Source organism: Plecotus auritus, assembly GCF_963455305.1.
Source record: "Plecotus auritus genome assembly, chromosome: 10".
In the NCBI taxonomy this organism is placed as follows: Eukaryota; Metazoa; Chordata; class Mammalia; order Chiroptera; family Vespertilionidae; genus Plecotus; species Plecotus auritus.
Window position 1 is genome coordinate 9,912,091 of NC_137785.1, and position 12,578 is coordinate 9,924,668.

The following is a 12,578-nucleotide window of genomic DNA, read 5'->3' on the forward strand; positions in this document are numbered from 1 at the left end:
TCTCTCTCTTGGTTGCCCCCTTTCCAGAATGTAATTTTTTTTTTTTAAGTTTTGAACAGCCCAGCTGTGTTTGACCCCCATGCCACATCCTCCTTAAAGAGTTACCTGTGCCCAGCCCAGCTGGTGTGACTCAGTGGTTGAGCATTGACCTATGAACCAGGAGGTCACGGTTCAGTTTCTTGTCTGGCCACATGCCCGGGTTACGCAGGCTTGATCTCCAGCAGGGGTCATGCAGGATGTTGATATTTCTCTCTCATCAGTGTTCTATCTCCCCCTCTTTCTTTCTCTCTCTCTCAAAATAAATAAAAATTTTTTAAAGGAGTTACCTGAAATGCCCTGACACCTCTCTCTCCTGGTTTTCCTTCTAGCTCGTCCATGGCTCTCTCTTACCCCTCCACTTCCTGTACCTCTTCCCACCCACTGGGGACCTTCTTTGGGGTCGCGAATCTTCTCCCTCAATCCCATCTCCTCAGACCAGCTCCCCACTCTGGCTTCTGGTGCCATCTGTCCTGGTAACGCCCCACGGCAGTCTCTACCCAGACAGCACTCCTAAACTCGAGACCTATGTCTGCAGCGAGGACCCTCAGGGACCTTCTGTTCCCTGCTCAGAATCACCCTTGGGCCTCTTGCCTCTCCTGGCTGCGTCTCCCTTCAGCACTCTGCAGGACTATCCTCAGAATCACTCCCTCCCTTCCCACTCCTGCCACACTCTCCCTGGCGAACTCCTACTCATTCGCAGGACCCAGCTTCGCCTGCCCGCCAGGGTCTTCCCACTCCCCAGGCTCCATCAGGCCCTTGGACAACATCCCCCTGTCAGAAGCCCTGTTGACCTTTCCCACCAGACTGTGAGCTCCTTGAAGGCAAGACTGTGGCCATATGTTCATTCATTCATTCATTCATTCATCCATTCATCAAATATTTATTAACACCACGTCATGGCAACCAACACTGTGCTAAGCTGGTGGGTGGAGTGGGGAGCAGAGTTTAGTCTGGCGAGAAGGGAGTGAGTAAGCGGGAGTGGCCCTGAGGGGGCTCGAGGGCTGGGCTGGGCAGCGATAAGGCGGTGCTGAGCCTCATATGTGGTGGCATCCCCAGCCTTCGCGGCTCCCGTGGGCTCCGCTCCGGGGGGCCGCCAGCTCAAGCCAGTTCTTTTCGGGATGAGGGAGACCTTGGAGACAGGCTCAGTGGAGGGCCCCTGCGAGCCCCTCAGAGCAAAGCTTTCTCCTCAAACCGGGGTCGAGGGCGTGTGTTTCCCAGGAAGTTCTGTGACGTGGCCAACTCCGTATCCTGAAGTTGTTGTAGATTCACAGGACGTTGCACAAATAGTCCACACGGTCCCACGTCCCCTCCCCGGATGGTGACGTCTAGTTAGCTGTGGCCCAACATCCGACCCAGGCCATCCACAGGGGTCAGCTGGACCCCAGATCTTCTTTTATTGAATTTACTGAGGTGACACTGGCTAATGAAATTATATAGGTTTCAGGGGTACAATTCTATCAGACATCATCCGTTAGACCCCAGATCTCTCTTTAAAAAAAAAAAAATCCTTGCCCTGACCGGTTTGGCTCAGTGGATAGAGCATCGGCCTGTGGACTCAAGGGTCCCAGGTTCGATTCCGGTCAAGGGCATGTACCTTGGTTGTGGGCACATCCCCAGTAGGAGGTGTGCAGGAGGCAGCTGATTGATGTTTCTCTCTCATCGATGTTTCTAACTCTCTATTCCTCTTCCTTCCTCTCTGTAAAAAATCAATAAAATATATTTTTAAAAAAACCCTCATCTGAGATGATGTTTTTCATTGATTTTAGAGAGAGGAAGGGAGAGAGGGGAACATCTATGTGAGAGAGAAACATCAATCAGTTGCCTCCTGTAGGTGCACTGAGGGGCGATCAAACCCGAAACCTTGTTAAGTGCCCTGACAGGGAATCGAACCCGCCACCTTTCACTGTGCAAGACTGAGCTCCAACCAACTGAGCCACACCGGGCAGATCACCCTCGGAATCACCCCAGATCTTATCCCGCACCCATTGCTCACATGCGTCTATCTGCCTATGTGTGTGTGTGTGTGCACGTGTGTACACGTGTGTGCACTGTGTTTCTATGTAACTTTATCCCTGCTGTAGCTCTGTGTGAGACACAGAACTGACCCCTCATCACAGAGCAGGCCCCTGGAGCCGCCCACCTCTCTGTCCCCAGAGAATTCTTTCTTTTTTTTACATGTTTTTATTCTAAATTTTTAGAAAGAGAGGAAGAGAGAGAGATAGGAAGAGAGAAACATCGATGAAAGAGGAGCATCACCAGTGGGCTGCCTCCCGCCATGTGGCCCCTACGGGGGATCGAGCCTGCAGCCTGCAATTGAACCTCTGGGTGCCTGGGCCCATGCTCAACAGCTGAGCCACGTGGCCAGGCCAGAGCATTCTCCCTTTACAAAGGGGGTTCCGTGTTGCCCGGCTGTGGTGGCTCAGTGGATTGAGCATCATCCCAGGAACCAAGAGGTCCTGGTTCCATTCCAGTCAAGGTCACATGCCTGGGTTGGGGGCTCAATCCCCAGTAGGGGGGGGGGGCGTGCAGGAGGCAGCCGATCAATGATTCTCTCCCGTCATTGATGTTTCTTTCTCTCTCCCCGCCTCTCCCTTCCTCTCTGAAATCAACAAAAATATATTAAAAACAAACCAACAAATAATAAAGGGGGTTCAGTGTTTTAGCCCAGCATCTGGCCCTTCTTTGTCACCAGGGCCCGAGCCAAGGCCTTCAGCACGAAGCAGGGCGCCCCTTCCCAGGGGGGCGGGCCCAGGTGGGCATGGGTGTCCCGAGGCAGCACCGAGCGGGTCCCCAGGTGCAGGCAGAGGCAGGCTCAGCTCAGGGCAGCCCGGGCACAGGCGAGGAAAGTGGTTTGGGAGCCAGCCCTGGGCGGGCGAGGGAGGGAGGGAGGGCGAAGACAGAGAGGCTGCCTCCTGAGTCACGGCTTGGTGGTCCGGGGAGGGGCTGCTCAGGCCCGGAGACAAATTGCAGTCATTAGGGACTTTAAGAGGCTGGGGGAGGGGCTGGGCACGGAGGCCCTGCTCTCAGTCAGGACGGCTTCCCCCCCATCCAGGGCCCCACCTCGGGCTTCCTGGAACTTCCCTCATCTCACCGCTGTCTCTCCAGGTCTCTCTGGGTCCCTGTCTCCCTCTGTCTGGGTCTCCATCGCTTCCTGTGCGTCCGTGCCCTCCTCTCCGACTCTGCACGGAGCCTCCCCGTCCCTGCCCGGTACCCTGCTCCCTCACCTCCCAGGACTGTGAGGACCACAAAGTGAGAAAGCATGGGTGCCTCCTGCACCTCCGGCTCCTGCCGGCTCCCCACCCCCACCTCCCCACCCCCCGCCTCTCTCTCTGCTGTGTCACCTTCCACTGCTCCCTCTGCTCACGTCCGCATCACCTGTCTTGCATCCATCACTCTCATCTGCCTGGTCCTGCCTTCTCCTTCCGGGGTCTCTCTGCACCTCCCCCCATCATCGCTGCTTTATCATTCAGCACGTGTGTGATTGGGGGCGGGGGACCCCTCTTCTCTCTCTCTCTTTGTGTCTCTTCCTATTCTGTCTGCACCTTCTTCCCTGTTCTTTCTGCTCCTCGCTCAGCTTTTCCACACTGACCGCTCCATGACTCTCTCTCTCGGTGCCTCCCACCCCGCCTTATCTTTTTTCATCGGCCTCCCCTGTCCCCGGCTCTCTCAGCTCTGCCACTCCCACTTCTCTCGGGGCCTGTATTTGTCTTACCTCTTTCCCTGTCTCTCCACCTTCACGTACATTTCCAGCCTCTGTCCCTCCCTCTCGCAGCCCCTCCCAGCACCTTCTTCGGAGCCCCTCCACCCCCATCCCATCCGCCCTGCCCCGGGGTCCCCTCGCTGGATCTCTTCCAGATTCTAACCCCTTTATGGGGCGGGCAGGTTCACCTTAACAATTGTGGCTGCTTTTCTGGCCAAAGAGGGAGGGAGGAGATGGTACCCGGGAGTCTTGGAATGGGAACTAAGCAATTAATAAAATGTCAGGAGAAGGGCGGGCTGGGGGGGGGGGGAAGGGGGGAGGTTGGGCAGGGCCAACTGCCCAGACCAGGGATAAAAGGGATCTACGGAGTGACAGGAAGGTGAGGCACCATCCCCACTTCCTCCTCCCAGGAAGACATCAAGGCCGGACGTGCACCTTGGTCAGCATTCTCCCTCCAAGCTGCCAAGGACCCCGGATTCACGTCTCTAAGAAAGGGTCTCGGTCTCCGTGTGAGAGGCCCTCGCTGTCTCTGACCCTCGGCCTCTGGGCCTGACGCAGCCTCCTCCTCTCTCACTTTCTCTCTGTTTTTGCCAGAAACCCAAACCCCCGAGTCCCCAGAATGCTTCTCCTGCTGACCTCACTTCAGATCTTGGCTCTAGGTAAGATAAGCAGTGGGGGCCGGGGTAGGAGGTGCCCCGGAGACGCCGAGAAAGGAGGGGCCAAGGGCGCTGGGGGCCAGGATGCTCATGGGTGACCTGGTGAGGAGGAGAGGGGAGCCGTAGTTTGGACACCCAGGCCAAGGGATGGGCTGGAGCGGGGCCTCGCGTGCTGCTGACTTGTGGTGATATTGCCAGGTTTTGGGGGTCAACCAAGAAAGGAGGGCATAGGGTGCTCCCAAGTGCTGGTGGGGGTGACGATGGGGTGGCAGGCTCGTGGCAGGGATGTGGTGTGGAGTACGGAGTAGGTGTGGGGAGAGATCGTGGGACCCGGGGGGCCACATTGAGTGGGAAGTTTGGGGATGGGGCAGGGAGCTCATTGAATGTTTTAGGGGAGGAGTAAGGGGCGTATGGAGATAGAAAGTGTTTGTGGGAGAATGCCGTTGAGGGCAGAAGACATAGCAAGGCCCTGGGTGAGATCATGGGGATGGTGGTCAGTAAGCTCCCTATTGTGTTGGAGCAGAAATGGAGGCCCCGTGGGTGGGGCTGACAGAGGAGGTGAGTCAAGGGTTAAGTAAAGAAAGTGGGGGGGGGGGGGCGCGGGGGCGTGGGTCCAGGAGATCCTGGCTTGCTGGGGGCTGGAGGACATTTGCTCACCTGCTTTTCCCACCCCACCCCTGCCTGTTCCTAGCCATGGTACAGGGCCAAGATGATGAGAACAAAATAATTGGTGGCTACTCCTGCATCCAGCACTCCCAGCCATGGCAGGCAGCCCTGCTGGCAGGTGTCGCCCGTCGCTTCCACTGCGGAGCGGCCCTGCTGTCAGACCAGTGGGCCATCACCGCCGCTCACTGCTCCCGCCCGTGAGTGGCACCCTCCCCTACGCTTATGCCAATTGACCTCCAGTGTGGAGGCCCAGAGCTCAGCTCAGAACCTGGACCCTGTGCAGAACCCAACGTAGTAGCTGGGTCCAGGTTTGGGGTCTAGATAAGAGGCTAGAACCACAGACATAGCTCCGCAGGTGGAATCTAGCCACGAATCCTGAACTCAGTTTAGGTTCTGAAAGCAGATTGAGAGTTTAGAAACCGCACCCCCCCACACACACCAGCTTGGAGGCACCCCCACAGAACCTAACGTAATTTCGAGATCCATCCGGAGGCCGGGAGCCACAAAGAGACCAAGATTAGGGGCCCATTCTAGGTGGGTGGTTGAATTCAGGGCACAATCTACCTTTAGAAACCCAGGGCCCCCTCTCAGAGAGAACACTGCCTAGAATCCAGAGTCTGGTTCAGAGCCTACAATCCAGCCATAAATCCAGAACCCCATTTCGAGCTGGGACATGCAGCTCAGAGGGTAGGGTAGATAGGAGCAGGACCTGGAGCCCATTCTAGATCCCATGTTTAGTCCAGAGTCCAGACTACAGCTCCTCGTTGAGCAGCTTAGAACCCAGACCCCAAACGCAGCGTCTAGATCCCAGAATTCAGACCATAATCTGAAGCCCCATGCCAGCAACTTATAACCCCTCTAAGCTTCTGCACCTAAACCTAGAACCCAGGCCCCAAATGAGAGCTCTCCGTCCGACTGCCTATGAGCCAGGTCCAATGCCGTAAACGGAAGTTCTGTTTAGAACCTGGAGGGCGGAACTCAGCCTAGAGTCTAGGATGGGAAGCCCAGAATGCAAACCAGCATCTAGATAAAACTTGGATCCAGGAGCTTATTCTAGAACCCAGAGGTCAAGGGCTCAGACCACAATCCAAGAGCCCCGACAAACCAGTGATTCGATGTGAACAGTCCAGCCTAGAATCGAGACCTCAGACCGCTATTGAGAACCCTAAACCCAACTGCAGCACAGATCTCCACCATCGTCCAAAACCCAGTTCATAAGCCAGAGCTGAAGCAAGAATCCAAAACTCAACCTAGAAACTAGAGCTCATATCAACGTCCAGAATCCACAGCTCAGGTCTTTTTATTTTTTATTTTTTATTAATATATTTTATTGCTTTTTTACAGAGAGGAAGGGAGAGGGATAGAGAGTCAGAAACATGGATGAGAGAGAAACACCGATCAGCTGCCCCCTGCACCACTCCCACCAGGGATGTGCCCGCAACCAAGGCACATGCCCTTGACCGGAATCGAACCCGGGACCCTTCAGTCCGCAGGCCGATGCTCCATCCACTGAGCCAAACTGGCCAGGGCAGGTCTTTTTTTTAAAAAAAAAATATATTTTTATTGATTTCAGAGAGGAAGGGAGAGGGAAAGAGAAACATCCATGATGAGAGAGAATCATTGATCGACTGCCTCCTGCACGCTCCCTACTGGGGATCGAGCCCACAACCCGGGCATGTACCCTTGACCGGAATTGAACCCAGGACCCTTCAGTTCACAGGCCGATGCTTTATCCACTGAGCCAAACCAGCTAGGGCCACAGCTCAGGTCTTAATCTATCGGTCGGTATAGCATCCTCCCCCTACCCCAAAACTGAAAACTCAAATCAACATCTAGAACCCAGATTCAGGCCATCGTGCAGAGCTCAAAACAGAACCTTCAGCCTGCCCTACCAGTATTTAGAAAGGATGCCACAATCCACACTCCATCTAGAACCTCAGTCCTAGCTTAGATTCCAACATTCAAAAGGTCAGGAACCCACAGGCCAGGCTAGAACTGGGATGCAGGCTCCCTGGAGCTTAGTCCAGAACCATGGTCGGCAAACTGCGGCTCGCTTGCCACATGCGGCTCTTTGGCCCCTTGAGTGTGGCTCTTCCACAAAATACCACGGTCTCAGCGAGTCTATTTTGAAGAAGTGGCATTAGAAGAAGTTGAAGTTTAAAAAAATTGGCTCTCAAAAAGAAATTTCAATCGTTGTACTGTTGATATTTGGCTCTGTTGACTAATGAGTTTGCCGACCACTGGTCCAGAACATCGGTTCTGATGTGGAGCCTAGAGCCGTAGCCCAGAGTCTGGCGAAGAACACAGAGCATAGAACCTGGCCCCGACCAAGAACTCCCACCCATCACCTTACACCCCAGCCAGAAGCCAGAGCACAGCTCACTAGAGGAGCGGGAGGACGGGCCTGGGCCAAGAAAGAATACCCAGCAAATGCCCAGCCCCTGGGTAGAGGGAGTGGGGCTGGAGCGTGGGAAGGGGTCTCCGGGTCACATGGTGAGCAGCGCTCCTCTCGTGGGTCATGGGCCAGGATCCTTCGGGTAGCTCTGGGCAAGCACAACCTGCAGAAGTGGGAGGCCACCCAGCAGGTGCTGCGCGTGGTCCGCCAGGTGCCACATCCCCAGTACAACCCCCGGACCCACGACAACGACCTGCTGCTGCTGCGGCTGCAGCAGCCGGCTCGACTGGGGCGCGCCGTGAGGCCCATCACTGTGGCCAGGACTTGCGCCAGCCCACAGACGGCCTGCCACGTGTCAGGCTGGGGCACCACGTCTAGCCCCATAGGTGAGGACTCCTGCACCCTGGAAAGGAGCGAGCTGGGGGCCGGGATCTGGGTCCGAGGGAGGAGGCGGTGGGTCCCCACATGCCAGGGTCCTGGTGGAGGGTAGACCCACATCCTGACCACTCAGTGCCTCCCCAGCCAGGTACCCCAACTCTCTGCAGTGCGTGAACATCAACATCACCTCCCATCAGCAATGTCAGCAGGCCTACTCGGGAGCCATCACCGCCGGCATGGTCTGTGCAGGAACCCCGGAAGGCGGGAAGGACTCTTGTCAGGTGAGGCCCAGGGCGAGAGCCGGGGGCAGGGGGATGGCTCGGGGCCAAGACTTCAATGCAAAAGGATCTCAGGAGCATCCAAGACCTTGAGAGATTGGAATAGCCCGGCGGCCTCCTAGCTGTGAGCCCTTGTGACGGGCCTAATCCCCCTGTGCCTCAGTTTCCCCCTCTGTCAAGCGGAGGTAGCACCGCGTAGAGCAGTTGGCAGATCAGATGAGAGGGTTCGTGGAAAGAGCGCGGAGCCGTGCCTGCACGGAGCTCTGATCGCCGCTGTCGTCGTCCGGATCGTGCATGCACACCTGGGAATCTGTGCTCAGGGCCTCCAGGCATCTCACGCCAGCCCTGGGAGACGGCTCCAGAGTTAGGGGGGTGTGATGAGCCACACACAGTTTTCTAGAGGCAGAGCTAAGACAAAGGGGGGCTCCGTGAGGCCCAGAGACACCAGGGACCAAAGAGGGAAGGAAGGGACCCAATCTTGGGGCTGATGTCTGCAGTCTTCCCCCCAGCCCCATCCTCACCCCCACCCCCCACCCCCGGTCTCAGCCACGTGCCTCCCCGTCTCTGCCTCTTGGCTTCTTCATGCACATGGCTCTGTCCATCCATCCACGGGTGCCTCCATTGGGGTCTCTCCCCCTCAGGGAGACTCCGGGGGACCCCTGGTGTGCAAAGGGAAGCTCCAGGGCCTGGTGTCCTGGGGGATGGAGCGCTGTGCCCTGCCTGGCTACCCGGGAGTCTACACCAACCTCTGCAAGTACTATGACTGGATCCAGCAAACCATTCAGAGCCCATGATCGTCCGTGTGAGGGAATATAGATGCCCACCCGCTGCCCAGACCTGCTCTCTCCACTCCAGACAAATGGCTCCTCTGCCAGCCCCAGGATCCCAGGCCCCCAACCCCTCCTTCTTCAGACCCAGGAGTCCAGGCCCCCAACCCCTCCTTCTTCAGACCCAGGAGTCCAGGCCCCCAGCCCCTCCTCCCTCAGACGCAGGAGTCCAGGCCCCCAGCCCCCACTTCCCTCAGTCCCAGGAGTCCAGGCCCCCAGCCACCTCCTCCCTCAGACTCAGGAGACCAGGCCCCCAGCCCCTCCTCCCTCAGACCCAGGAGTCCTGGCCCCCAGCCCCCTCCTCCTTCAGACCCAGGAGTCCAGGCCCCCAGCCCCCTCCTCCTTCAGACCCAGGAGTCCAGGCCCCCAGCCCCTCCTCCCTCAGACCCAGGAGTCCAGGCCCCCAACCCCTCCTCCCTCAGTTCCAGGAGTCCAGGCCCCCAGCACCTCCTCCCTCAGACCCAGGGATCCAGGCCCCCAGTCCTCCTTCCTCAGACCAGGAGTCCTGGCCCCCAGCCCCCTCCTTCCTCAGAACCAAGCATTATTCTATTTATTGGGAGTTCAGGCCCCCAGCATCCTGGTCCTAACCCCTGGCTCAGAACTTCCCTCTCCCAGAGCGTCCCTCAGATGCTCTCTCCCCACCCCCATCGCATCATCACCCTTAGACACAGAGATGGGAGCATGAAGGCACCACACTTGGCAACATAGTCCGAAGAAGACCGTTTTCAAAACTCTTAGCGCCTCTGTAAACCAGATGAATAATAATAAAAATGGAATAATCCTAGATTCTGTTCATCTGTTCATTTAATTCATCCAGCACATATGCACACAGCAGCTCCTTTGTGCGCAGCGAGGCGCCTGACTGGCTGAAGGGGACGCCTGTTCCCTGGGTGTTCCCTGGGGGCCTACCACACCCCCCTCCACTGGGATGGTTCGGAGAAGGAGGCCCCCAGCTCTGCAGTGTGACCCTGAGCAGGACTGCCCCTCCCCAGGCTCAGGGCTGCCCCTCCCTGCTGAGGCCCAGGGCAGGGAGGGCAAAGATGTACTGTGTTTCCTGGAAAACCCTATGCAAATGGAGCAGCCTTTTTCCTAATCAGATCTCAGATGAAGAGAGTTGAGTTAATCACACTTTGAAGTTCAAGTCTTGGCAGGGCCCGGCTCTCACGGTATTGGTTTATTTCCACCTGTCATCCCTGGCCTAGGTCTCCTCCCTCCCCACGGGCACCGACGCAAATGGCCTCAAATGCCAGTGCATCGTTGCTTCTAATTTACAGGAATCCATTGTGTTATGAATTTCATTTTCTTTCTTACTTTCCTTCCTCAACAGCTATTTTGGGGGGCACCTACTATGCACCAGACATGTGCCAGGCATTGGTCTACTATTAGACGCCTACTGTGTGTCAGACATTGGCTTATTATTGGGCATCTACTGTTTGCCAGGCATTGATCTACTGATTAGGCGCCTACTGTGTGCCAGGTATTGGTCTACTTATTAGGCACCTATTGTACACCAGGCATGTTCTAGAAGGTGGAGCTGTGAGTAAGTCAGACAAAACTCCTAGTAAATGCTGCCTCTCACAGAGCTGACATCCTAGCAGGAGATGACAGACAAGAAACAAGAAACGTAATAAAAGTAAGGTAGAGAGTCCGGATAAGTAAAAAGGTCAATAAACTTGGGCTGGGTGGCGGACCCAGTGTGTGCCAGAGCCAGCTCATAACCAACCCTGAAGAGCCCATTGGCAAATTTTCAGGAATTTTGAGAGCGGGTTGCTAAACACAGCCATTATTAAAAATTAAATTGCATAAACTTACAATTAAACAAGGTATATTTAAAACAAAATCCAGTCTGGCCGGAGTGGATCAGTTGGTTGAGCGTCGTCCTGTGCACCAAAAAGTTGCCAGTTCGATTCCCAATCGGGCCACATACCTGGGTTGTGGGTTCGCTCCCCAGGGACATGTACAAAAGGTAATTAATAGACGTTTCTCTCTCTCTCCTTTCCTCTCTCGAAGCATGTTCTTGGGTAAGGATTTAAAAAATGAAATAAATAAAGCTGACAGAGTATCTTTAAAAAAAAAAAAAACACTCAAAACTAGTCAATTCCTAATTACGTTTACCAATATTCATGCTTTGAAATTATTTATGTCTATCACATTACATCTGTAATGGTGGGCTTCTGAGCATCGTTTTTTTAAAATATATTTTTATTGATTTTAGAGAGAAAGGGAGAGGGAGAGAGAGATAGAAACATCAATGATGATAGAGAATCATCTATCGGCTGCCTCCTGCACGCCCCCTACTGAGGATCGAGCCGGCAACCCTGGGCATGTGCCCTGATCGGGAATCAAACCGTGAGCTCCTGGTTCATAGGTCGATGCTCAACCACTGACCACGCTGGCCGGGCTGAGCATCTTTTTTTTCTGATTCAGTGTCAAGCGACTTTGCAATGATAGGTTGATATCAACTCAAGGGGCAGTATTTACACCACAGAAATTGGCAAACGGTGCAGCTCAGAGAGCTGTTAATCCCTCACCGGCACACTCCTGAACAGGTCGTCCTGGGGGCAACCTGCTGACCTTGGTGTCTGTCTTCTCACAGTTCTGTGTTGGGGGGCTGCACAGTTCAGAGCAGAACGCAGTCTGGCTTCACCAGTGCCCACGTGCCGTGCTGAGAGGACAGCGCAGAATCAGAGTTCTGAGCTGGCAGCTCTGGGACCTGTGTGACCACAGCAGCTCAGAAGATTTCTGGGAAATGTCCTGGCCAAGTTGCTCAGAGCATCATCCAGATACACTGAGGTTGTGGGTTTGATCCCCAGACAGGGCACACACAGGAATCAATCAGTGAGTGCATAAGTGGGTGGAGCAATCTCTCTCTCTCTCACAATTAATAAGTTGGCCCTAGCTGGTTTGGTTCAGTGGACAGAGCATCGGCCTGCGGACTGAAGGGTCCTGGGTTCAATTCCGATCAGGGCACATGCCTGGGTTTCAGGCTCAATCCCCAGTAGGGGGCGTGCAGGAGGCAGCCAATCAATGATTCTCTCTCACCATTGATGTTTCTATCTCTCTCTCCCTCTCTCTTCCTCTCTGAAATCAATTTAAAAAATTTATAAAATAATAAAAATTAAAATTAATAAATTTTTTAAAATTCAAAAGAAAAAAAGACTGCTGGGCAATGGAGGCTGCACCTTCTGTCGAGGTACACACACACACACACACACACACACACACACACACACACACGCTGTGGACAAACCAGCTCTGTGAGGACAGCTGTGTGGCTGGGTCGAGTCAGGCCTGGGTGAGAAGAGGATACAGCCCTGCTGTAATTCTTGGCCTGCCTCCTTCCATAAAGCTAAGTAAACATACCTTAAAGATTACTCTAATCTGATTTCCAACCCATACTCCCAGCTGTGGTGGTTGAGTGGCATCTCTCATTGCTTCTCAGATGCACATTTCTTTCACATTGTTAATGCTTCTCAAAGTGGGAGCACAGCCCTGGGCACCGAAGGGTCTTGGGTTTGATACCCAGTTAAGGGGGGCATATACCTGGGTTGCAGGTTCAATCTCTGGTCCTGGTCGGGGTATGTGTGGGAGGCAACCAATCCATCTCTCTTCTCCTTCTCCTTCTCCTTCTCCTTCTCC

At 54.9% G+C, this 12,578-nt stretch overlaps 1 protein-coding gene across 3 annotated transcripts; it reads left to right on the forward strand.

Moving 5' to 3' along the window:
- The first annotated feature begins 3,194 nt into the window (after positions 1-3,194).
- On the forward strand, positions 3,195-9,722 carry KLK14 (kallikrein related peptidase 14). Of its 3 annotated transcripts, none has more exons than XM_080643991.1 (6): positions 3,195-3,288; positions 4,334-4,398; positions 5,087-5,258; positions 7,589-7,842; positions 7,979-8,115; positions 8,754-9,722. In XM_080643991.1, the coding sequence occupies exons 2-6, from the start codon at positions 4,359-4,361 to the stop codon at positions 8,904-8,906; spliced, it is 756 nt and encodes a 251-aa protein (XP_080500117.1). In that variant the 5' UTR covers positions 3,195-3,288; positions 4,334-4,358; the 3' UTR covers positions 8,907-9,722. The 3 variants fall into 3 exon arrangements, with proteins under 3 accessions (XP_080500117.1, XP_080500118.1, XP_080500116.1); XM_080643992.1 differs by lacking the exon at positions 3,195-3,288 and adding an exon at positions 3,500-3,512 and having other exon boundaries at positions 8,754-9,675; XM_080643990.1 differs by lacking the exon at positions 3,195-3,288 and adding an exon at positions 4,072-4,118.
- Positions 9,723-12,578: the final 2,856 nt, after the last annotated feature.